General features: G+C 32.8%; 1 protein-coding gene and 1 long non-coding RNA gene across 8 annotated transcripts in view; one reads left to right on the top strand and one right to left on the bottom strand.

Moving 5' to 3' along the window:
- Positions 1 to 3,955: 3,955 nt before the first annotated feature.
- LOC103104145 (uncharacterized) lies at positions 3,956 to 22,894 on the top strand. The gene is made up of 2 exons (XR_457152.3): positions 3,956 to 4,157; positions 22,625 to 22,894. It is a non-coding gene; the product is annotated as an uncharacterized LOC103104145 (long non-coding RNA).
- Positions 5,483 to 27,819, bottom strand: part of CTDSPL2 (CTD small phosphatase like 2) — a 107,951-nt gene continuing 85,614 nt past the window's right edge. For all 7 annotated transcript variants that reach the window (XM_016431120.2, XM_007472462.3, XM_007472461.3 and 4 more), the window contains 8 exons: positions 26,957 to 27,035; positions 26,684 to 26,795; positions 24,797 to 24,883; positions 14,455 to 14,517; positions 14,272 to 14,351; positions 9,612 to 9,738; positions 8,331 to 8,426; positions 5,483 to 7,609 (listed from right to left, as the gene is read on the bottom strand). In XM_016431120.2, coding sequence (XP_016286606.1) covers positions 7,544 to 7,609; positions 8,331 to 8,426; positions 9,612 to 9,738; positions 14,272 to 14,351; positions 14,455 to 14,517; positions 24,797 to 24,883; positions 26,684 to 26,795; positions 26,957 to 27,035 — 710 coding nt within the window. In that variant the 3' untranslated portion in view covers positions 5,483 to 7,543. The remainder of the gene's footprint in view (positions 7,610 to 8,330; positions 8,427 to 9,611; positions 9,739 to 14,271; positions 14,352 to 14,454; positions 14,518 to 24,796; positions 24,884 to 26,683; positions 26,796 to 26,956; positions 27,036 to 27,819) is intronic.

Here is a 27,819-nt window from a genome sequence, read left to right as displayed (position 1 = left end):
CCCTTAGACTAACTCTTGGAGCAAGGACTATTTTGAAAGGGAGGTGTGGGATGGTGGCAAGCTTTCTATGTATATTAGGTGCTTAGAGTGACTGGCATCTAGTAGGTTCTTAATAAATGCTTAATGACTTTCTGAAAAGCAAATTAAAGCATTTCTGAATAACATAACAATATGGGAAAATGTCAATCAGTGGAATGCACTGTTGGCACAGCTAGGCACTCTGGAAAGCAATCTGAAGAAATCATGCCAAAAAGAAATAATTAAATTGTGCATACTATTTGACATAGTGATGCCACTCCTAGGGTTTATACCCCAAAGAGATTTTTAAAAAAGGACCCAGGAGGAAAAAAAAATTATATAGATTCTTCTTGCTACAGTGAAGTACTGGAACCTAAAGTGGTAGCCATTAATTGAGGAGTGGCTAACCCAATTATGGCATATGAATGTAATGAATTATTGTGCTATAGAAATGGCCAAAGGGATTGTTTCAGAGAAAAAATGTTCTGGAACACTGGGATGAACTGAACTGGGGTAGAACTGAACTGGACAAACTGAACAGGGGCAGAACAATTTATACAACTAACACTATAAAGAAAAAAACTGACCAATGTAATGACCAATCATAATTTCAAAGGACCAATAATTGCAAGTAAGTGATGGACTTAAAATGAATGAAACATATTTTTAGATATGGAATTTGTTATGCTCAGTTGCATATTTAATACAAACAGCTTTATTTTTTTTCCCCCTCAATTTTTGGAGAGGGTAGTGTGAAAAGGATAAAATTGCCATAGATCCTCAGCTATATCTACACACACACCTTATGCTTTATGGCACAATAGCACACATTTTTGGTGGACTAAATGTGTTCATTTTCACTTCTATCAGTTGCCATCTAGTTTGGAAGAAGAATGTCTCCATAAGAACAGAACTGCTATACTCTTGCTTCTGTGATCTCACTGCTATAGATAACAGTCCTTTCTACAATACAGGCTACAACCTACCTATTGACTGCCCCATCCTTTGTGATTTGTCTAAATCCTCCCATAAAACAACTTTCTTCTATCTTGACATTGTGCAGATATCATCAGAGCATGCAGACATGAATTTATCAGTTTTTAAATTTTTATCAGTTACCTGCCATAGATTATTTTTGTAGGTTGGATCAACTTGATGTGAAATCAATCATGGCTAAATGGTAAAAAGAGTTTTGAATTTCTTCCTTCATGAGAAAAAAATGGCTAAATCATCTTTTACTAGCAACATGAAACAAAATAAATGGGTACTGGGAAAAGGCATTGTGTAAAAAATTATTCTTTAAAAAATCTTACCTTCTGTCTTAGGCTCAAAGAGCATTAAGGGTTCAGAAATGGGGGTTGAGTGCCTTACCCAAGATCACACAGCTAGGAAGTATTTGAGTCCAAATTTTAAACCAGGACCTCCCACCTCTATGCCTGCCTCTCAATCCACTAAGTCAACCTAGCTGCCCCCTACTTATTTTTAAACCCTTACTTTCTGTAAGGGTTCTGTAGGACAAAAGGGCAAGGGCTAGGCAAATGAGGTTAAGTGACTTGTCCAGGATCTTACAGCTAGAAAGTGTCTGAGGCCAGATTTGAACAAAGGTCTTCCCAATTCCAGGCCTGGCCCTCTATCCACAATGCTACCTAACTGCCTCTATGAGTTATCGACATAGAAAAACAAGAAACAAAATGATTCCAATTTTAGTATACTTTTTAAACAAATTAAAGACCCATGAAACAGTTCAAATTTATTCTTATTTTATGATACCATTAAGAATTTAGAAAGCTTCTTTAAATTCATTCTCTGAAGAGTGCCATTCCCAATTTTTTTTTTACTAATTGGTTTTGTCATATACCAGTCCCACATAAACCATTAAAATAATTCCAGCCTTTTCTGAATTTCCTTTGGCAAGTGGGCCAGAATTCAGGGTTTCATTAGCATAGATTCTACCTAGTTTTAGTGTCCCTTTTCTGAAAATGTCGATCAATCCAAGTCTTTATAATTATCCAATATTTCTGTAGCTTCAGATATATTTAAGGACTGGGATACTTTTTATGTAAATATTCTATAAAATATCCTTTGAGGTGGATTGAAAATATTTCATTTTACAGCCAAGATACAGGCATTGAAATGTTTCTCAAGAACACAATATTTAGTGGTAAAGTAAAAAATATCTTATAATTCAGTCTTAGATCTGCAAGTACCTTTAAAGAATTCCTTTTACCTGCTATCAATCATCAAAAAACTCAAAATATTTTCATAAAAATCTTATTTATCTGAACACCACCAGTGTGGGGTAGAGTGAGTTAAAAGCTAGTTAATAAGGGAAACCAACAGACAGCATGGTATAGTGGAAAGAGCATTGGCTCTGGACCCAGAGGTCTTGGGTTCAACCACTACATTAACATTTTATTCATGTGACTTTGGGAAGGTCATTTAATCTCTTTGGGTCTCAATTTTATCATCTGCGAAATGGGAAGCATACAGGAGAGGGTTGAATTAGATGATTTTTGAGGTCTGTTCTTGCTTCTAGATCTATAATATCAAATGACTTATAAGAGAATACTCTTAGTAAATAGAAATTTTGAAGTACTAACACTTTCATTATTTTTGTAGTGATTGATTAGAAAATGTAATCTCACATATAGCTGCTGTACTGGTTTTTCCACCTCTTTTCAATTCTGGCCTGAGATACTTCCCAGCTGTGTGATTCTCGGTTAAGTCATTTAACCCCCAATGCCTAAACACTTACCACTCTTCTGCATTGGAACTAAGACAGAAGGTAAGAGTTATATATATATATATATATATATATATATATATACACACACACACACATTTTTAAAAAGCAGTAAGTTATTTCAACTTTTGCCTTTTCAAAGAATATTGGTTTATAAGCCAATTAAGATTTTTTTCCCCCTGTGCACACGTCTCTTGATTCAAGCAAATAATTAAAATTTTATAGTAAATAGAAAACAAAGGTATAACCCAGAGCAGGAGTTGGTAAACTATGGCACATGGGCCAAATCCAGGCTTCTACATGCTTTTTATATGGCCCAGATTTGGCCTCTGGGGTGTATGCAGTTGACTGAAGGCCAATCTAGAGCCTGGTCCCTCAAACATACCTGGACTTTACCTCAAAAAATAAAATAAAAAAATCCTAGATACAGATCACTTTTGACACGTGAAAAGTGAAGTGATTTAACTGCTGCCAAGAATATTATCTCCACCAATGTAGACGGCAATCTTTTAACATTTTATGTGTAAAATGCAACAAAATTTTATTCCCTTAGAAAGATTCATACACTAAGGTTAGTCCTCTATTACTAAGTGTAAAATTATCAAAGCCTTCCAAATTTATGTTTGAGCTCCCAACTGGCATAGATATTAAGAACCTGGGATTACCTCCCCCCATCCCAGAAAATGAGGCGCTGGGTTGGATTCCGATGGAGAATAGTCACAATTTATAAAAATACACTCTTAAGTTTCAATCTCTTGCATGAAATAAAGTAGCAGATAAATTTATGCACTTGACTTTTGTTGTTAAGATCACATCTTATTTTAAACAGATTTCTATTCGTTTTCAAATCACAATGATTATGAAAATTAATGACATTTAAGAACACATTTTTAAAAATATTCCACTAGAATGTCTTCCCACATACTTTTTGTCATCTTCCCCTATTTGTATCAGTCACTGAGTACTAAACACTGATTAAATTTGGATGCAATTGAGTTCTTCCTGGCAGTTGTACCTCCACATCTCTTACAGATGTTGGTTTTTAAGTTGCAGTTGGTCAACAAGCTAAGCCAAGAACTGAATAAGAGAATGAGCTGGGAAACTGTGAAACAAAATGTAATGACCTAAAGCTTTTCCTTAAAGCAAAGGTCAATCTGGGAAAGGAAGCTTTATGACATCTTCTGGTGATGCAAATCATGGAATACCAGAGACCAATGGAGAAGTGCATGGTGTAGTAGTAGTAGTAGCAGCAGAATGCAATATATTACCACTGGAGAACTGCACAGGAAGAGCGGTGTGAAGTATGTCTTCAGAGATATATGAACAAAATAGGAAGTGAAGTAATCAAGTACCAAGAACAAGGAATAACTGATGGACAGCCCGTGTAGCTCCACATGTATGTAGTTCTCCACAAAATGTCAAAAGATTTAGAAGAAGGGTTCTTCCTGTTGTTCTTTATATTCGATGTGAATCTACTTAGATGAGATCTGGTCCTTGTTAAGAATCTCTGCTTATTGGAAGATATTTCATTATTCCAACAAATCTTAGGTCACTGATTGGTATCTTTCTGATAGCTTGAATATAAAAATCATTGAAACTGAACTTCAGTAGCCAAGATGAATACATAAAAGTCAATCTGGAAAAAAAATCTGAAGATTTTAAACATAATGGCTTTCACCATTCCATAGGAACTATTGTAAGGTTTAAGAATAAAACACATCATCAAATCAGAAACAGAAAAAACATAAAGGTAATACATATGCAATCAGACAATTACACATTAGTCTTCCTGTGAAAGTTGGCACTACAATGATATATGTTCTCATTCAAATTTAGGAAACATTTATCAAGTCAACAAGTAAATAAAACACTCTAGAAAATAGAATAACATCTGATGGTTGATATCTGTCAACAATTCCAACCAAAGATCCATAAAGATCCATAAAGAAAATGTCATATTAAAGTGAGTGTTTATGCAAATTACATGGACAGAAATTAGAAATGCAAGATTGAAGAAAAAGCATTTTCTAACAATGTTACAAAATTTTAAAAGAATGTACCAAATGTACAAAAAATGGAAAAGTTTGTTAATACATATTTTAAACCAGTATGTGATTATTACATTGCTAAGCATCATTGAAATATCTGTTCCTGAATTTACTAAGCTCAGGATATAAAATCTCAGGTATTCTGTGTGATCAAGTATTAAACACATCTAAATCTGTAAAATGTCTGCTTTGGCTTTACTAAAAATCAACTAGTTATTGCTTTCTGAAAATGCCATGAAGCAAAAATCGAAGGGGAAAATTTGTTAAAACAGGCCACAGAATTTTCCAAAGGCCCTTCCAAATTTTCCTTGAGTCATTTATTCATGGCAACTCACTGTGCTTGATTCATTGGCTTTGAAAGTACTTTCCTACCGTAGTACTGTACCACATAGTTAAGTTTTACCATGAATAGCAGATGGCTAATTTAAAACTCCTATTTTAAGGGCTCAAAGTGCACAAGGTGTAAATTTTTGTTTCCCTTTTGTAATTGGGAAACTCTTTGACAAATTCTTCATTTAAAAATTATAAAAATTTTCTGCAACTGCAATTTGCATGCTTGTCAATTTGGGGGGCTTTTCAGGTAGGGCTTTCTTTGATTGTGCTGCCTAAACATAAAAAGGAGGAGAGCGGGGAATAATATTACCAGGTTCACAATCTTGAGCAAGAGCATATATAAAGGTAATGTTATGTACATTTTATTTCAATAAAGACAGAAGACAAACAGCGGTAAAGATGCCCAGATGCCCTAAAGATAAATACATTTCAAAGATTCTCATTAAAATGAATCTGTAGTTTCTTTTCCTGCAAGCAAAATACCTTTCTTTAAATACAAAAAAAAAATCAGTATTCTGAATTGCAAATGCTTTCGCTTTTTTTGCAGAAAATCTGCCATGATTTTTTTAATGAATAAAGATTTTCCACAAAACAGGCTTGTTCTACATGCTAAATTTTTAAACAGTTCAGTGACACAATGTGCTAACTACATACACAACAGATAATATAGTAAGAAAACACTCAACCTGATGAAAAGTTAAAATCTTCATTAATACACTGAAAATTGACATAACTCATGCCTTTAAAATCAAAAATACAAAAATTAAATGTTTTCCTAAAAAGATTTCCTTATTTTAAGGACTCATTTGAAAATGAAGCTGCATGTAATTTGTACAATAAAGTTGTACAAGTAAACAGGTAATATACATAAAAAATTAATTGACATACTTCTCAATTATCAGTTGTCCACCTTTAATTTCCAATACTGTACTTTCTTAACAAGCATACAAAATATCAAACTTCTCTTTAGAAAAAGTGCCGTTCTTTGACATCCTTTACACAAAAACAGTCTGAGCCCATGGCATGTTAATGCAGTCGAGAGGCCAAGCATACTAACTTTTACAAATTCTACCTTCCATAAAAAGCCTCCTGAAAAGGAGATTACACACCATTATAAAAATATCAACCTCTTATGGTAGCTGCATTAGAGAACCAAGAAGGCCTGAAGACTCTTTCCATATAACATAGAAAACCACTATGACAGCATATGCACAGCATTGGCAGCATGAGGGTGCTCTGCGCCACAGGAGTGCACAGAGCTCCTAGGAAGTACCGGGACTGTTACACAGGCTTTGAACTGATTGTTACCAATAGCATAACAGAGGTACTACCAGCCCATGCAAAACAACTGAAAATACTGAGCCACTGTGCAGAATACTTCCTTCCTGGAGAAAACCAAAGGCAGCAGTAACCGAATTGCATCAAGCCCAACAGTTGACCAAACACATTCTCCTTAAAGATTTGTGTGCACAGCATAGTCTGAGGTATGACTTTTCCAGCCACGTTATGTGCCACTGCAAGATATTGTCATCTGAAATACATGCCATCACAATGGTTTAAATCTTTTGAATATTAGTCATTCATATATTCTTATCTACCAGTCTCTTGATTTTTGAAAAGATTTCAACTACAGTAGAATATTACAGAAACAAAATATAAATGCAGGTATTTCTAAATGAAACTTACATGGACTAAAACTAGAGAATATTTTTAAACAAATATACAGTATGCAGGCAGACAAAGCAGGAAAACGGCCATTCAATTGTATAATAAAAAACTAAAATTTGGCTATTTCCAGAAAACTATGAAGCGTCTCAACTAAAAGGAATGCATAATGAAATTCTATTCTAATACAGGTCAAAAATGTAAAAAGGTTATAAACCTTAACAGGAAAAATAAAACAACTTTTACTGGCCATTCCTGTTGAAATGAGAATTTTAAAGTAACAGAAAAGTGGCTACAAACCCACTTAGAGCACCAAACAGAGAGAAAATAAAAGTCCATTTTCATCTCTGTTATTATCATAAAATCCTGTGTTTCTACAGGTCAAACTGCTGGTGGCAGAAACAGAATTCTTTATAAACTGCAGATGTCCTGGACATAAAAAAATTTCACTGGAGTTGCACTAGTTCTAAAGACTTTTCTGTTCTAGCCTACCTACTGTATGTATTCAATCTGATATATATGTATATATATATATATACATACATACATATATATATGTGTATATATATATAAAGTCTCTTTCTGTAACCCTTGATTATTGTTGGGCACCAAAGATAAGAAAAGCAAGACGGGGTACAAAAATGCAAAATTTCAACAGTAATGGCAATGTTTTGTTCTAGTCCATAAGGGTCCTGCATTTCCCCCCCCTTCAGTGATTTGAAAAAAATCTTCATGTTTAATCTGGGGGTAGCAAGTCATGCAAGCGAAATCTGTCTCTGATGTGAGGTCGAACATCCTCATTCTGTTAAAAAAAAAAAGAGAGAATATTTAGAAGGCACAGAATTTTAAAAGTAACAAAGCTTTGCAGGTAAGGTTTTCACAACTTATATTTTATATGTAAATGAAAGTGGAAAATGGCCTTCCCTCTTCTAATACATTTGTGCTCTAATACTCGTAAGTGCACCACTGGTGTCCCCACACCCCCTGCCTCTGCAATGTTCATAAAAGAAGCCAGCAATAATTATAAAAGCCAAAGACGCTTGAGAAATTTTTCATAGCTAAGTTTTCAAATGAATAATTCTGTGAAATGTCAGTAGAAGAAACTCCAGGTTCAGAAATGTACTCTTGGATTACATAAAGCACCAATAAAAATTTGGTTTCTATGCTAACAGGACACATTTTTTTTCATATTTATGATGGTAAGTTTTGCAAAACTAAAATTACCACTGAATAGCAGGAACTTTACAATAACCTGATAAATCAGTCTAGAATTTATTTTAAAGATAAGTACAATTATTTTTTCATTCACAAGCCTTGAAAATACCAATAGGATTTTTAAGACCTTCCCCTAGCTATCATATGCAGATAGACAGTAAAATAATATTTTTTCTAATAAAGAAATGGTCAGTTTTGTAAAAAAAAAGTTGGGCAGCAGCTTAAAATCATTATTTGTTATAAAGGTTTGTTCCATCATTACTATTCCAGTATTAGACAAAAGGATGTATATGATAGGATATACTCACCAGTTCTACAAGTTTCTCCAGAAAAGGAATCAATTTTAAGAGTTCATTGTCATTTTTATCCATGAACCAGCTCTCTATAGGAATTCCATTAGAAAGCTAAAATGATAAATACAATTTTACCATGTTATAGTCATATATTGCCTCACTTGGATAACATCAAAGCAAACTAGATTTTAAAAAGCTATTCATACACAGATTTGCAGTAACCTTTTTAAAAGGGAAGAGAAAACATGACTTTATATCTACATCATTAAATGCCACAAACTATTAATTAAATATTTATGCCCAATTTTCTTTTAAGTTCAGCTTTTGCCCTGTGTATTTTGTGTCAAATAAATGAGGTTCAATCAAATCTTTCAAGGCTCTCTAAATCCACTTCTCTCATGTTACAGGTGAGCAAATAGTTCTAGGGAGATTGTGCCTTGTCCCGAGTTATGTGATTTGAATCCAAGTGCATTTTCTACTGTACAATGCTTCTTCCTAGATCTACCCCAAATAAAAAATTAACTCATTAAACAATTACCAATATATATTTCCTTTAAGAAAATTATGATTCTAGGCATTGGTATATGAAGAAAAATTAGGAATTTAATAAATATTAAATCTTCATGGTACAGAGAAAAGTTCTCCAAGTTATTGTACTGTGAACTATATGAGAAATGAGTATAGACTGTTAAAAATTGTAGGTTAGGAGCTAGAGAAAATAAGTAAAAGAAATTATACCTAAGAATCAAAATAAAATTCAACAAATTAACATTTGAGAACTATAACAAATAACAAAATGACATTGAATGTAGGCATATATAAATGTCACAGGCATTTATGTATCATGTAGAGGGAAGTTTCAAAGTAGGTATTTTAAATAGTTCATCTCTATTAAATCTATGCTTTTAAGTAATAACAAAATTAAGACAGTTAAAGCAAATATCCCCAAATAAACAATCCTGAAATACAAAGTTAACCTCCTTATCATTTTCAAAGACATATGTAAAAGGTGATCTAGTTAGCCAAAGATAGTAGGCTGTTGCATAAAAGTTTATTTTCCTTAATTCTTTCATTTTCCAACTTAGGACTTCAATCTTTCTGAAAGCTAATTTTCCAGGATCTCAATCTCAATTTAGTCTTTCAAATGTATCTGAAAGTGAAAATTTTCAACCCATAAAATTTATGCCTATCTTCCATAAATTGTCTTCTAGTATAGTTAAATCTTCTTTCCCAATTTTTCAAGTATCCTTCCAACTGGATTTTTCCTAATCACAGTCTAGCAAGTTCTAGACCTACCTGGTAGGCAAAGGCTTGTGGTGAATTGTCAATTATGATAGTTTTTGAAAGATCTCTTCCAAGGATATTTAAGTCTTTTATGTAGTTTCCTTGCACACACACACAATGTTCACGGAAAAGTCGGTGCCTAGACAGAAAAAATGTAAACAGATATATGAGAAAATAGAAGAAAGCACATACATAGCATGGGTTTTACAATTTTAAAGCCATAATTCTTCTTTCCCATCATAGGAAATAACCAAATGTAATTATGGGCTTTTTCCTGTGGGCCATCTTTTTACCATCACAATTCTAAGCAGTTATTTAAACTTTATATCCAAATATTACCATGCCTTTAAAGAATTTAGGTTTATCCCCAAAAAGTTTAATATTTAAATTAAAAAGAGGGATTAAAAAAACTTGGTAAATTGTTTTTGTAATTTATTTACCCAGGAAAGCTCAGCTCAGATGCAGCATCTGGTTGTCAGCGAGGTCCTGCTTTTTAATCAATTTTCCAGTTGGGATGACTGAGGCACAAGGAGGTCAAGTGACTTGCCCAAGGTCCCACAGTAAGTCAGTGGTTAGCCCCGCATTGGAACCCAGGATCCTCCTGGCTCCCAGTTCTTTGATCTAACCAGTAGAACACACTCCCTATCCCTGTACATGCCAGAATAGAAAATATAAGAAGGAATGTTTCTGTGTTGGCATTTAAAAAGTGTTTTTTTTTTGTTTCCCTTCCCTTTTTAAAAGAAAAAGCGTTGAAGCCAAAACATTCCATCATTTCAACTTTCCTGCCCAATTCCCCTATTTCTCTTATTAGAGTGTGATTGTGTGGATGATCATTTGAAAAATAGGGACAGAGCAAAAGGATGAATTTAGATTAAAATGAAACTTTAAAAAAACCAATATGCTGGGTACTAATTATTGGACATTAATGAAAATGCCACAAGCTTAACAAATTATTACAAATACATAAAATTTTTATATTCTGATTTTTTTCTTATGATGAATTTGTCCTATAGTGCTCAAAATGTTTTAACATAGAGTAAGATATTTCTATGAGATTTCTGTTGATTTTTAAATTTCTTAAGATATTCCATTCTATGCCTCCATAGATGCTATTTGGCTTCCTTGTGTCTTAATCCCATCACAGAATCTTCCAGGAGCCAGGACCTACTTGTATTTTTAAATTTACAACTTGAGTAAAGGGAAATTTTCTACTTTTAATGTCTCTTTGAAGGAACTATCAATCACAGCAGAGACTCAAGGTAAAACCCAACTTCTTTGCTTATTAGATGTCCTGAGCATGCCCCAAAGGTTCCCATTACAATTAGTACATTTTTTTGCTCATCAAATCAAAAGCTTAGCAGGCAATTTTTGCCAACATAAACAGACAATATACACTACTTTGAAAAATTCAACTTCTGATGGCATGACAAGCAAAAGGCAAAAACAAAATTCAAATCCATGCCATTAAAGATATTTTTCATTCCTTTGTTGAGGAGAGAGATGAGGAAATGGGAAATGATTAAAAACAGAAAAACTATAAATACGGATATATAAAAGACCAATCTTCAAAAGGTATACTATAGCCACACTTGTTAAATACTACACTTCTTTTGACTTCTAACAGTTCTAAAGAAAAGCGAACTTCTAGGGCTGTCACATTTATTTTTTCTATAAATGCTATAATTAGTACTCTTTAAATTTGTAATATTATATTTACACACTGGTAAAACCAGCTTTAAAGCTGGTCAAATTCTAACACGATGTGTGAAATTAATGCTAAAAGTAATAAGTCGTGTGACATTATAATACAATATCAAACAAAACTCTTTTCTCAGACACTGATACAAATGCAGATGATAGTAGGAACACCTAATACTATATAAATTAAATCATGAAGGTTTAAATACAATTTTATTTTGAAAGAAGCTAGATAAAAAGACCATAAGGCTCTGGCAAGTATACTAAATCTGTTTTAATTTCTACAAATCTATATTTATAGGTATTACAAGGTACATCGGGAGAAAAGCAGTGTATTCAAGTAAATGTGATATTTTTCTTAGAGCAACAAATTCCCTCAAAAAAGACAGAAGATAGTGCATGCAAATGTTATTTATATACAGGCTATATAAATTTTGCTCTTAAAAACTTGTTTAGCAGTGGATTTGAGTGCCAAGAATTTACTCTGAATTATTCCAGATAAATTTGTTGGCCATTTAATTAAAACTTTCCCTATGCCAATAGAAGCATACTTCATTGAAGGTTTGTGGAAATCCTGTATTGAGAAATCCCAACAGCATGTGTTCATACATTGTGTCTACGTTCCATTTTGGCAATTCTTGCAGTATTTCAAACTTTTTCATTATTATATCTGTTATGGTGATCTGTGATCAGTGATCTTTGATATTAATATTGTAATTGTTCTAGGGAACAAGGAACCTTGCAGGGCTTAACTGATATTTATTGTGTGTTCTGACTGTTCCACTGACTAGCCATTTCCTGCCTCCTTCCCTCTCATCAGCCTCCCTATTCCCCACAATAATATTGAAATTAGGCCAATTAATAATACTTCAGTGGCCTCTAAGTGGTCAAGTGAAAGGAAGAGCCAACCAGTACAGAAAACTTCATTATTGTCTTATTTTATGAAATTGCCACAGCCACCTTAACCTTTAGCAAGCATCACCCTGATCAATTAGCACCTAGCAACACTGAGGCAAAACCCTTCAATAGCAAAAAAAAAATTGACTCCCTGAAAACTCAGGTGATGTGTAGTATTTTTTAGCAATAAAATATTTTAAAATGAAATTTTGCACGCTATTTTTTAGACAATACTATTGTGCAATTGTCTAGACTATAGTGTCAATATGATTTTTATATACACTGGGAAACCTAAAAATTCATGACTTGCTTTAAAATGAACCCACAATATCTCTGAGGTATGCCTGTTTGTGTTGTGTGTGTGATTAGAGACTACAAAGGACTCTAGGAGATTGTCTAGTCACTGACACAGATTGGTTATTCTCAACAACAATTACTAATTGTGGCCTGTGGGTCACATATAGAAAATGAAATAATTTTCCTAGAAAGTCTTTCAGAGCAGTAAATAAAATATTTTATATACTACACTGAATGTTTTAAGAGAAGTGTTAATAGAGATTATAATTTATACTGCTAATTGAATGCTGGTTTTTTTTTTTTACAAGATACCTAACATAAATCAGTTCCAAGTTAATGAAAGAATAATAATGCATATCTTAAAAAAAGTTAATTGTGTTGATTAAATAGTTGAATATTAAGCTCCAAAAATATGATATGCAATCCTTGCACACTAAGATGTATTATTTTCAAAAGAAAGCAAAATATTAAATGTCAATGTATTTTTGTAAGGATAAACACGAAATAGACATGTTACTAACCATCTTTGCTCCTACAACTTCATGTTGAAGAGATAATGTGGAATCTATTTGTTTCTAAATCAAGCCAAATTACATATAGGCTCACAGATCACAGAATCTGGGTTTGAAGCAATCTAGTTCCACCCTCTCATTTCATGGATGAGGAAAACTGAGACTCAAGCGGGTTAAATGATTTATCCAAGGTTATAGGAGTAGTGTTAGAGGCAGGATTTGAACATGGGTTTTCATTTTAGAGTCAATGTTCTACCTACTATACCACACTGCTTCAACATTTTAAAGATGAGCAAAACTAATTCTTCTATAGTTGATTCCCAAAGCAGAAAAGCAATATTCCAAAGTCTCCTCAGAAAAATTAGATCAGAGATTTTTATTTGGAAAAAAATTCCTAAACTTGGGTAACATTAGAAAGCAGTTACCTGTATGGAAGTTAAATAAAAAATACTCAAGGGTATAATGTGTTAATAATAAAAATGTCTTTTAACGGCTGAACAATCTATTATTGAGCCTGAGGGTCTTCCTTACTAACAAATTTTAAATATAACACTTGTGGGAATATATATTATCTTGGAGATTAACTATCTTATTTCAAAGGACAGAATGTAATATATAACTTAACTTTGAAACTATTTCTAAATTGTGCCAACACTCCCACCTAACCAGGACTACTTTGCAACTACTGGTAGAGGACACAAATAAGGAGCCAAAGCACAGTGACCTGTCTGTAACAGAAACTGCAGTGACTGATGAAAACGTCCTGGTATCACTGAATCAAACCAGATGAAACTTGTAAATTGTTATTGTTACTATTTTTTGTTAAAGGATAAATTTCATTCTAAAGAAGCAAAAAGACTAAATTTTCTCTTTTTTTGCCGAAGTCAAATCAATTTTAATCTCATATAAAAGATAATAGCATGCATTCAATATATCAGAAAAATAGGTTGTGAAAATATCAGGCACACAACAAAAAATTCTTTCCTTCCCAACTCCCTTTTCCCAAAGAAATGGAATATATAGATGTCACAGTAAATATATACATTTTTGTAGCCTACAAAGAAAGTCTGTCTGGGGTTATTACATTATCAGAGTTGCTTTAAAATTTTGAGGAATTCAATAAATTATTTTCATTCATTCCACAAATACAAATCTATATATGCAGCCAACTTAAAGTGGCCATTAAGAATGAAATAGATTCAGACTTTCAAAGGTAATTTCACAGATCAGTGTGACAGACATTTCCACTATTTTTTAATCAAGTTTACCTGACCAGCTGCTTTTTAGGGTCTAGTATGTTCAGTAACTTGTCTGCATACACCTTCTTAGAAGCAGTAAAAAGAATGATCTATAAATTCAGGGGAAAAGAAGTAATCATTATACATGATCTAAATATGGGTATTATATTGAATAAAATAAAACAAAAATTTAATTGATTTACATATTCTTACCTCATAAATTTGAGACATACGTTCCAGGAATTCCCTGAAGAAAGGTCTTAATCGTACATAAACCTAGAGTAAGACAAAGTTAGGCTTAAGTGGATGATTACATAAAGAATGAAAACAGTTCAGATATAAGAGTTGACGTGTTCTAGATCTAGATAGTGTATTCAAGCAGTTGATAATTTCACAACAGAAACAAAAACTCATATAACAAGTTGGAAAGTAAATGAATCTTAAAAAAGAAATATATATATATATCTCAAGTAAAATAAACTGTTATCATTTTACTTTGAATAGTTATACTCATACCAACTATAATCATACCAATGGGAAAATAATTGAATGAAACACTTTAACTAATAACTTAAGTTTCCCCCACCCGAGATTTTGATCCACCAATCAGCTCCATCTTCCAGCCAGGTAGTATCCATCCAACTATAAGAGAGTCTGTGTGTTGACATCTAGCTGACCTGTCTCAATGACCTTCCTCAATAAATATTCGGTATTTCTTCTTGACAATTACTTGTTAATTATGTCTCCAGCTAAGTTGAGATGATAAAGGGTATTTCTAGATCAGTGGGTTTAAATAATCCAAAAACATTTCAGAAATTATAGTGTTATTTTTCCAATATATAATTCAGAAATAGCATCTACATTCATTTTAAGATAACTTTCAGCCAAGAAAAGCAAGTCTATCATATACATCAAAGTACTTATAACCCCATTGCTATCAATATTAAGAAAGACTCTGGGGTGCCTTATACAACTTTGTTTCTTTGCCCACATTACAGGTGGCTTTATTGTTTGGGCACACAATTCAAGAGCCATGGAAATACCTTAAGTTTTTCCTCTCCCCAAAATATTTACTTCTACCATTCATTGCTTTATGAAGGGCATATTTATCCAAAATTTATTCACTGATAATTTTTCAAGGCACTATAAATTCAGTATATTTTCTACCTCAATAGAGATTATAATATTTCTATAATGATTTTTGGAAGTTGCCATGATCAAGAAAACTCATCCTTCTATAACCATTCTGGCAGTGTACTTTTTGGATTTACCTGAGAGGTCATTCTATCACCAAATTCAACTAGTCTGGACATCTTAGAGATGTTTTGGGTTTTTTTTGCAGCTTTACTGGCATATAGACTTTGAACATTTATGGCCACCTCTGTGACATAAGCAGGATGCAGAAGTTTCTTTGACAGTGTTGCCAAAAAAAGGAAAGAAAATCTTTGTAACCTATCTGTGAAGAGGTGAGATCCTAAAAGTCAGTTTATTGGCCACAGTAAAAATAAATAAAAAACCCAACAACTAAATGTCTTAGATAATAAAAATTAATAAATGCAAAAGCAATTAAAAATACAAATGTTGAATTTCAGCATAACCTTCTGAATGTCTCAGTGCAAATGCCTAATTCTTTCACAGCTGAAAGACCTTCACTCCCACAAGAAAATGGCTGTTTATTTTCAATGGAAAAGACATTCCAATATTTACAAACTTCTTGAGTTTCATATTACCTTGGAACCTGCAGTTACTACAAATATTCGATAGGGTAGGTGGTCAATAAATAACCTGTTAAATGAACAAATGAAATGGAACCCCAAAGCTGAGGTGAGCTCTTAAAGAAAGCTGATCTTGTATTTGTAGTTACATAAAATGTCTTATCTAAAAAACCTAAAAGTAAGGGCTGTATCAAATGTTTAGCTAAGGTGATGTTAAGAGCTTGGTGGCAAACTGCCATTTTTATGACTGTGGAAAGTTGAGTAAGATGTTCTATAACTACAGTGAGCTATTGTTGAAATTCATTTATATGAGTGGAAAATTCCATTAATATAATTATTCCTCTGACCCAATAATGTCCAGATTTTTTTTAACATAAAAGAACTAGGTTTACTTCTTTCTAATCAATTATGATGCCTCATTTGAAACTTTTTTGTTTATTTCCTTCCCTATTCTTTATCTTCCCTTCAATCATCTATCTACTTAAACACAAGGATCCAAATACTCAGTCATTAGCTTTTTATTGGCATTTTTCTTTCATACTACTGTCCAAAACATAACAGCAAGTTGGTCAAAGCTTTCAAGGCTGACAAGTTTAATCCTAATCTACATTTACTTCCCTCACCATTAATCCATATCTAAAGATCCTATGAAACAAATACTTGTCCACTGCTGGTCAAAAAAAAATCAGAGTGCAGCTTATTACTTTCCCCCACACAATGTAGGGAGTTAGTACTTTAAAAAAGTAGAGTACTTTACCTCAACAATATGCATGTGTATATTTCTATACTTTAGGTTTAGAGAGCCAATGTCTAGTCCAAGGATATATTCATCTTAATTATGTCACATCTCATTCTTTATTATCTATCAACAAACCAAGTTTGTTTCCTGATAATGCCATAGTGCCATTAACTATTATCATTAACTAAGGCATCTCCTGTTCCAACTTTTCTTTAAAAGGATGGACTAAAGTGAAGAAATATATTACCTGATTTTCAGTCACCTACTTTAGGAAGAAAAAAGTACTACCCAAAGTGTAGGAAATAAAAAGTTTGATTCAAACAGTCTTTTATAAGATTTTTAGCAAATTCAACCACTGTTCTTAGGAAGACACCCTTCTAGTCAGTCAATTTAATCAACTGGCATTTATTATATGTTTACTATATGCCAACCACTGTACCATTCCTCCAGGACAGTTCTCCAAACTGACAGTTTCAGTCTTATAGCTCACATTTTATAAGGAAAGACATACCCTTCAAAGATTCAATGGCACTGACTACTCATTCCTGTAGCAACTAGACCACATATGTACTTTTCTTATGAAAAAAAATCTTCTCTGTATTTCATAGATTTTTAAATCTATGATTAAATTAAGTTGATGAATAAAATAAAGTTGATTAAAGATCAAATTCTTAGGATGAAAATTATTCCAATAACTCCAGAGTATGCTTTAATAGCAGACAGAACGATGGTCACTATTATTTGTTCTTGCCCCACTCCCTTATAGACTCTATTAACAAAACTATCTCATGATGAACCAAGAGTCTTATTAGATAGATCCCTGTTAAACAAAAACCTTTATCCCAATTACATTTTCTTTGAAAGTAACAGAATGAGGCCCTATAATATAAAAGCTCTCCCTATACTATCAAATGAGGACAAGCTATCTTTTGTATATGGTCAAAAACAAACAAGCAGAAGATGACACTGCCCAAAGGGCAAGATAGGCAGGTATTCTATTATTTATGCTTTTACCACAGAAAATGGTCCCTGTTCTTGAGGAGTTGACATTTTCTGAAAGTATGACCCACCACTAGTGATTTCAAGTTAAAAAAAAAAATAAAGCTAATTTTTTGCAAACTACAATGGGAAAGAGGTGTAAATGTCTGTAAGATATTGCTTTTGCTTTGACTATTAGAATATAAAGATCAATTTTAAATTTGACACATTTTTCAAAATCTATGTATAGTAAATTTTTTTACTTAAGAGATTTTGTTTGTAGGTTTTGGTGGTGGTGGGGAAGGTTGTTAAAGAGTGCTTCATATTAAAATAGGTGGGTTGTTAAAATAAGATGTGAGTTTACAACTTCAGGTTAGATGTCTCACATGATTTGGTTGGAAGTAGATGAAAAGTGAGAGGATTTTGTATAAAGAAAGAGCTAAGGAAAAGGAAAAGTTGGGTTTCTGAGTGAGATCAAAGGAGATTTCTAAACAAAGAAGGGTAGAATAGAAGATAGAAGAGTACATGATTACATAGGAGCTTGAAACAGCAGGGGTTTAAATAAGCAGATCACCTGGTGACAATAACAGAAAGATAAAGCGATGAGTGAGTGTTACTGGTCATCACTGGAAAGAACAGGTTAAAGAAGGAGTTTGGGCACACGAGTTTGTGAGACGATATTTGAAATTTTAACCGTTTATTAAACTCTTATTTTTACAAGCTTATCTCAAAAGGAAAAAGAATTACATTCTACATATATCAGGTCCATGCTCTCCAAGGGCCTCATGCTCCTAAGTACTAATCACTACTTGATTTCTTTTCACCTGCTTTTTACCCTGAGCCTTAGCCGATTATCTCCTATTTCTTCTCATCTGACTCTCTTTTTTACTCAACAATTTATTCTTTATGCAGCTACTTCTAATTTACTTCCCTTTAAAACTCTGGTATTCTTTCCCAAATGGAGCTGGAGTCATATTGCAGGCCTGGAATTTAATTACAGGTCCAGCCTGAGTGGCAATAGGCTACCAATTCCCACAAAAACTACTTCCTTAATAATATTTTATATTAATACATATAATATATATAATAATATCTCCAATAAAAGCCAACACATGGAAAAAGTGTCATATTTCATTAATACCTAACATTACTAAGAAATGGTTATTTATACACATTTTTTTAAACCAAAGATATTTTCTTTAAATAGTTAACTGCTTAGATGCACAGCAATTTGTGCCTGTTAGACAGGACTTCTGGTTCAATGTCATTTGTTATGTTTATATCAACAAAGGAGTGTTAGTTAAAAGCTGACAACTGAGATGGATGAAACATGGTTATATGGAATTGATGGTAGTCATTAAAAAAAATTTTTTTAATGAATTATTATAGTATGTTGAGGTCTGTCCTGTTGACTTGAAACTCAAATTCCTTAGTCTCTCTGACAATGGTTGGATTTTAAGCTGAATGGTTACCAATGTCTGCTAAAGAAATTAGCTAAAATGGAGCAATTTCTGTCAGAAAAAGTGTCAAGACACTTAAATAAACATTTTTTCATGGCAAAATATTTCAAACAGCTATCAAACCCAGGTGATGCTACCTAATAAACTGCACAAAACAAATAACCGTAACAGTTTTTTATGAGGTTCAACTACCTTTTTTAGAAATAAAAACTAGCAATTATAGTGGGGCAGGATGGGAGAGAGCAGGGTGAACTGACTTTAACAAAAGAGAACAAACATTCATCTAGGTGAAAACATACACAATGACTGACATTAAAGTGAGTAGGATACTGAAACTGTACTGGAGTAACACAACTAACCCTATATAGTCAATTAAGTAAAAAGTACTGACATTAATTAGCCACTTCAGGCACCTAAAAGTAACTCACAGGTAGACAGCTGGGATGAGTAAAAGGATTCCACAAAAGTGAAGTAAACAGTCCTGACTATAAGAATATAACCTAAGACCATCCTAGTGAGTTGGTTCTCTAACAACTTAAAAAGTTTTTTTTTAAGTAGGTAAAAATTTCTTAGAGCACAGAAATGCAGGCTGAATGCCAGGTCTATAGAAACCAGATTCAAATCTTTTTATAGAAAATTCAAGGATTTTATGGTCTTCCTTTTGTAATATGGGAGTTGGCTAGGGAGGCAAGAAAGATGTTGGCATGGGAAGATAGCAGGAAAAGGAATATAAGGCATATAAATCCAGAAAAAAACTCAAATTTGTAAATGGAAAATTTTTTGTGCATATTAAGTTTAAATGAAAGTTTCATATATTAATCTAAATTGGAATAGAATAAAAAAGGGACATTTACTTTAATGAAACTAAGAAATTGTGCTGCTTTTAACAGTTAGCTATCAATATTCCAAATATGCAAAATGCAAAAAAAGCATCAGACAGGGTGGTATTTCCCATAGTATCTCTAAATCTAAAAGATACATCTTTCAAAATTAATAATTTTTTGCAAAAAAAATTTTTAAGGGGAAAAATTCTAACATTTGTAAATTTTCTTTTATCCCTGAGAAATAGATTGTGAGTTCCACATTGACTTTAAAAAGATGTGCAATGGATTTATTCAAATAATTACAAAACAGTGACAAGTACAGATGAAACAAAGGATCAACATCAAAAGTTATTAGTTAATATAGGGAAAAAATTTTCCCTAAGACTTATCTATAATTAACTATAGAGCGTTTGTACCAAAATGAAAAATGATTCATTTTTTTCTTAAACCATTTTTCATGACCTGAAATAACATTTTTGACCTGAATATTTGTTTACAAAAATGAATATAAGTCAAAAACCCAATTTTGGACTTTTATATTTCAATTAAAAAAACTCATCAACAAAATGTCATTTGGTCAAAGTTTAGTTAATTGTTAATTGTAGAACTCAACAGGGGCAGAAAATGCTTTTGAAGTTCTAATCTATGGTGTCTTTGAACTATTGTGCATTCTCTTAAAGCTAAAACAAAACAAAATTTTAAAAAATCAACCCTAACAAGAGTGACTTTAGAGAAGAGACAATAGCCAGTCACTCAACTACTGTGCTGTCATCAAAATTATTCCAAGTTGTAAGATGTTCAAGAAGCAAACAATCACTACCATCAATTAAAGGACAAGAAGTTGAATCTTTGCTAAGTGTGGTTCCCTACCCACCCCTTACCCCATCTGTATCCCCTACAGTACTTTCTAATAAAACAGATGAGTTCAAGAATAAAAAATTCCTCTAACAAGTAGCTCCCTATTGGATCCTATCTCTCCTTGAGTGTGCTTACCACAATCTGATTTCTGGACAGCTGACCCAAAGTTTGTTGGTTTTTACTGTTCTTCAGAAAGCCATTGGCTAGTCTCATTGGAGAACAGAGCCCAAAATCTCTGATGCCCCTGTCACACTTTATAGAATGAGAAGTTGGACAACAACACAGTTAGCTTTGGTTGCACTGTGGTGGAACATATGAGGCATCTTCTTTTTGTCTTCTATCAGCCATATGACTGGACTAAGTAGCTGTAATACATCTTCAAAAAACAGAGCTCCAGTTCTTGATAGAGAGAGAGGAAGGTCATTGAGGAGGTGGTTCAGCTCAAAAGCTGATTGAAAAATCTGTCTTTATATTCAATCAATCCTGCTTGTGGACAGAAGTCATCTTCTGGATGGAAGAGGGAGTGAGATGACCTAGAGTCTTGAATTGGTGGATCTGCAGGAACAGAAACTAAATACAGTGGAGACCTCTTAACTAAGTAACACCATGAGATGGATTTCCTGACAATGTGCCAATCTAATTTAAATATAAATATGGGCTTTGGAACTGAACATGCATTTCTGTTTTTCAGATACGGAATGCATTTGTACATTATGATTAGGCATATTCTCCAACTGCTAATTATGTATTTGCTTTTGGGGCGAGAGGGGGATCTTGAATTTAAGAAAAAAGAAATGTAGACCCACCCAAACAAAACCCTATTTCCTTTTTTTCTTGGTGTGTGCTCCACACCCTGAATAAAAAGAAAATTATGAATGATTTTTATTCTTTACATGCTAGTAATTCTACACATCTGATTAATTACTACTGAGTTGGCCCACAGTCCTGTTTATAGCACATGTACCAGTATTGATATTTGAGAAGGACCACATAGATCTCTTGTTCTTTGGAAGTGGAATTAAGGACAGTTCAAAGTAAACGATTTAAGGCTTACTTGGGCTGTTATTTGCTATTAAACACTGCTTACTACCCCAATTCTAGTTTAAAACAAACAAACAAACAAACATGAAACATACTCCTACTCATCTACCAGAAAAGAAAAGGATTTAGGGCAGGGTAACTTTTAAATTAAGTAATAGCCACTTTAGATTTTACTAAGGGTCAAAAGTCCAAAAGACTAGCTATGAAAAGACTAATGAAGTCCACCAGTGAGATGGCAGAGGAATTTTGTCTCCATTTCTGCACAAAAGTTTTGCGGAAGACGTGTATTTTATTTACTTCCTATTGTTTTAAAAGTTTATAAACTTATTGTAATAAGGCCCAAAAACATAGAAAATATCAATTAAAAAAACCTTTTTTTTAGAAGAGAAGGAACGAAAGTATAGGGATAAAGTTAAATACAAGCCAATCTATAGAATTCAAGTATAATAACTTAAAATGAGAATAAAGGTAAACTAATTTCAAATAGTATTAACTAAAATACTAGTACAGCTTTAAGAATCTAATTCAAATGAGGAATTTAGTAGTATCAATACCATTTTGTTTTTGATTTTAAACAAGCTTCTGATTTATATGCAAAAGCATATCCCTTGAATATAAGACGTTAACAAACTTTCATGTTGCTTATTTCTAGTGGGCCATTATGTATGATAGTTGTTAAATATTTAAGTTATATCTTACCTAATAATGTTGTTTCTCCAAATTCTCCTAGATCATCTCAGACCCTTGTGTATATTTCTTCTTTGCCAGCAGATGGAGACAACACCACTGAAAGTTTAAAAGACATCATTCCCTGTTTAAAGGGAGCTTGCTGGTCTGAAGATTGTGGGGAACCCTAGCCCAAAGATTTCTCCAAACTGGGAACTAAAGAACTAGATGTTTCAAAAGCAGACAGCAATGACTGTGTCAGAACTATAAACATCAAGAGAAGGTAAAGAACGGTCACCATGAATATCCTCAAAATATTTCCAAAAGGGAACTCTACCCATGAAGTAGTAACTAAAATAGTTAATATTCAAAGGCTAGCAACATCTCTGTTTTTAAAGAATCAAGTCTCCAACTCACTGATCCTACATCAGGACAGAATATTTATTTTTTCAAATTTAAAAGCCCCTTATTATACACACAATTCAGAAGGAAAATCTCTGTTAAGAATGTCTATTAAAACAAACATCCTTAAGTTACATTGAGACAGGAGAGGAATTTTGAGCTTTTTTTGGGGGGTAGTCTTTACTAATATGCACTTCCAGAATCATGTGTGAAATATGATACAACATCCATATTCACATGGAATAAGTAGAACTTTATAAACAAGTTGGGGGAAGGGAGAATAGAATGTTAAAGCAAAAATGGAATAGGGAGCAAAGACTTCAATTCAGATGTATGAAATACAGAAAAGAAATTGGGGCTTGGGGGAAGGAGTCAAACTCTACTTTCCACATTCACTATTTTACCACTAAAAAGCACAGACCAAAAATTAAGATGTTCTGGAATCCAGTTCAAGATACAATGAAAACTTAACTCTTTTGAGTTTTCCAAATCAACACCTTATTTCCCCACAAACCTAATAATACAAACCTAAGTCAATCACAAAGAGAGAAAATGAAGCCACTCCTATGATATTCATATCTAAACATTCCTTTTGTAGAAATACATGAACCAAAACCAATACCAGCTGCTTCATAATTAGCTTATCTATTTGTAAATTAATACAAATAGTTTCATTTTGCCAGATCAAACATCCAGATAAGGAAAAACAAAAACTAAAACTAAAACTAAATCTCAAAGGATCTCAGATAGTTCTCTTCACACACAGCTTTCATCTCTTCCCCATTTCCATATGTATGTAACAGTAGTGAGCAATTCAAATGAAAAAAAGTTGCCAATGCACCTAGGAATTACTCTACTAGATCCTTCTGAGTTACAATAAGATAGTTCTTGAAGCAGTTGCTAAAACAGATCTTATGATCACTCCATACTGTGATGCTTCAGCAATTTCTGGACCAAAGTCTACCTAATTCAACCAATAGTAGCCACTTGTGACTGAATAAACGAACAATAAACCAACCTCTGATCATGTATTATATGTAAATATTTATAGCTTTTTAAAATTCTAGGCAGGCTTTCTCCTGTCATTCAGCACTGTGCCACCTGGGCTGGCTTTCTCCATCCCTAGGCCATTAATTAGGGCTTACATTTAATATTATCACCTTAAGGTGCTTCTGAATTTTCAAAGTCTATGTAAATTTAATTTGATCAGTAGCCAATTAATGATTTAAAAAGTAAAACTGCTACCAAAACTGTCATGCACTCCAAAGCCAAATGCATAATATTATTTTTTACCACATCAACACGGTTGATAACAAAGATGAATTATATGTGTCTATTTATAAAGCCTTAAAAGCAACTCACTATGTAATATGGAATTCTGTATTTAAAATGGCTAATTTAAATAACCACAGATTCTAAAAACTACATCATAGCAATATAAAAATATTGACCAACAAGAAATTAATTTTTCTTATACTTAAGGGATTAAAAAAAGACAAAAGGCAAAACACACACACACACAAAACCCCCCAACCAGGTGTGCTAACCTGGCAATTTGCTCTCAGGGGATCTACAATTTCAGTGCTCCTGCCTCCACCTGCTGGCAAACAAGATTATAAAACTAAAGCCTAGGACACTGGTAAAAAAAAATGTTAGCGTTTTTCTTAACAAACTAATAATTTTATGTTATTATTTAGCAGTATTATTTTATTAGTAAAGTGTTTTAAAATTCTTATGAAATCAAAGTCATTTCACATGGTTGTATACAGACCAACATGTATCTTATGAAGAATTATAAAAGATCTCTTGGCTCAGTATGTTGTCTTAAAGGTCAAAAGTAAGATAATAATTTATAAATTTTTTTCTAATTACCTGATAAATGACATCTTGGAAAAGAACTGGAAAAGTGAGTGCAGCATCTTCTAGCTCATTTAGACTACAGTGCACTAGTGTTTCATCCTAAAAAAAAAAATACACATACAAAACACCTTGAAACAAGGAAGACTGAATAAATTTTAATTAAAAATTTTTTTTAATTTATTCTTTTCATTATTGCCAAAAAATAGCATTTACTAAAGTGCCTGTCCATGTATGGAATTATTTAATTTATAATCCTCAGTTGCAGGGTCAGAATGAAAGCGATTAGTATAAACAATGTCCATCAATTCATGCTTAAAGTCTCTAAATACTGCTAAGAGAAAAAACAATATGACTTTTATTCATTCTGATATATTTCACATTTCATCTGTGGTTTACTTAAGATATAAGAATTTCTTTTCTTCAACTCTGAATGATGAGAGGAAAAAATTTTTTTCTCACCCCTACTGAGATGTCACAGAACTGCTGCTGCTTTTTCCCCCCCTTTCAAATAGACAATAATTATATAGAGAAAATTATTTAATGACCTAGGACTAAGTGAATTCTAACACTAATGTTCATCTTTTTTGACTAAACACTAGATTGCTAATTTAAAGTTAACACTTTAAGCCACATGCCAGGCAATGTGCTTATTATTAGGCTTTTAACTTTTCTTCTCCCCTACAATCCAAATCATGACCCACTAGCTGCTTCTGCAGCCACAACATATCTGAATTATATTGATTCTTCTCTATCACCTTCTACAAAACTAATTACCATGAACACATATCTAATAAGATAAAGTTTTCTCTCCACCACCTAACAATATAGATCAAAACACTGTAATATTCAATTTTGCTGTTATGACCAATCCTCATCATCAGTCCCCACCATTCCTAATCATAATTCTAGTGAAATACTTGGTGTAAACATTAATTTTTCCAGCTATTGGACCTACTCACTGAATCACTTTCCTTTAAAACATTGCTTACAATAAAATCCTACCTAATAACCTGTCTTATAAACCTTAATCTATTTGGATGCCTTTCACAAGCCACTTTACTCTGAGATTGGGCAAAGGAAAATGAGAATAAAATCATTTGGAAATTCTGAAATTCAGACTATTCTCTTAAATTAAAATTTTTTTTTTCTCAGCATAAAGTCTGCACAAAGGCTAAGGCATATCTTTTGCCTTATGTGGGGGCATTAAACATGTGACTTTTTAATAGTTAAATAAATGAAAGCTGTCTCAATATGGTTTTGTCTTTTAGGGGGTTTGTTTTCCATATAGAATAAGTGGAAGGTAAATGCAATGACTTTATGAAAACAAGATTTGAATAGTAAAATAGTATTAGGGCTATATAATTGTGAATTTTTAAAAAGTTATCTTATTTAAAAAAAAAAACAATAAGTTTTTATTCATACCAAGAGAACATATGAAGTGTCAGTCAAGGCAATAGGATCATATTCTGGACCTCTATTATTAAACTCTTGGTAATACAAGTTTCCTGGCATTCAACACTACTTAAAAATAAGTATAGTGAGAAGGGTATAGTCTTACATAATGAGTTTTACTAAGATAGGTTCTATATGGCTCTTGCAAGGAAAAAAAAAATCCTTCCCAAAGAGGAAGAAATCTGACATCTAAGTACTGTGGTTATAATGAAAAGAAAAAACATGAAATTTGGATGGAGGGGGAAAACTGAGGTCTAGGGATAGGATTAAGAATTGACAAGAAAAGAAATAAACTGAATGCCAAATAGTCAAGGCTCCTACATTACAGCACATGTAAGTAGATAATATTTTGTAGACATATCCCTCATTTTGGGAAGTAGTTTCACTTTAATAAAAACAAATCAATGATCTTTTTACTCTCTCTTCCTCTATAGATGATATACTTACCAAGTCTAGGACTAGGGAAAATTCTGGTGTACTTCTTGTTTTCAAAGGAAGAGCTGGCTTCCTATTTAGTTGTTCCTCTGTCAACGGGGGAACATGCTTGATAAAATAATAGCTACAAGAAAAAAAAGAATTAATCAACTTTTATTTGTATCCACTTTTAAATTGTTAACTAAAGTATGCATTTAAATGAAACAGTATATTCATAAAAACTGAAGGACAACTGACTCAATAAGGTAGGAAGTTCAGTGCTTTAGTAAAATCACTTATACTTACGGGTCAAATACTTCCCAATCTTCTTCATAGGTTGCTTCTGCATGGGCTGATGAATAGCCACTATCTGGAGACACAGGTGCTAAAATTCAGTAAAGGAAAACAAAACATTTTACTCAATGCTTAAAGGAGCTTCAGGATAGTACTTTTTATTGCTTTGGCACTTCTACATATAAAATGCTAAGTCATTTTAAGTATGTGGAAAATCTATAAACATTTTAAAACAAATTAAATAGCAAATTCTTATTTCAGATAACATGATATGATGAGGACAGTATTTAAAGACTACTCTGGCAGTAGTTCTTAGGCTGGATTGGAGATCAAGTAGAAAGTCTGAGATCAAAGAAGTCACCTGAGAGACTGTCAAGTCTGAAGTGATGACAGCCTAGATGTAGATAGTAAAAATAGTAGTGGACAGGAAAGGCTAGAGATAGACTTTTCAAAAGGAGGCTTGATAAGACTTGCTAGATGGTTTTTTCCCTCCTCTTTTCTTCATGACAAAATGAATAGTTTAATTTTGGATAAACTGAATTCAGGTAATGTTCATAATATTAAATGTAAACTCACTTGCATAAAAAAGAAACTTCCATACATATATCTACTGTTTTCCTTAAGTGTATAAATAAATTTTTTTAATCAATGTTCATTCTATAAGGTTTTGCATACTGTTTCCCTCCTTTGTATAGCTAGTTGCAAACCTGTCCAGTTTAATTCTGGATTCCCTACAATTCTTTTTATAAACTTACTGTTTCAGATACAAATTCCTTTTTCCTTGATAGTTCTTCCTGTATTCTTGATTCATTTCAATCCCATGCCTCTCAGGTCCCAATCATCTATCTTCTACCCATCTCTTCCAATGTAAGCCT

The sequence above is a fragment of the Monodelphis domestica genome, chromosome 1, assembly GCF_027887165.1.
Source record: "Monodelphis domestica isolate mMonDom1 chromosome 1, mMonDom1.pri, whole genome shotgun sequence".
Classification (NCBI taxonomy): domain Eukaryota; kingdom Metazoa; phylum Chordata; class Mammalia; order Didelphimorphia; family Didelphidae; genus Monodelphis; species Monodelphis domestica.
The sequence above is the reverse complement of the archived record's forward strand: the minus strand, read 5'-3'. Positions and strand labels throughout refer to the sequence as shown.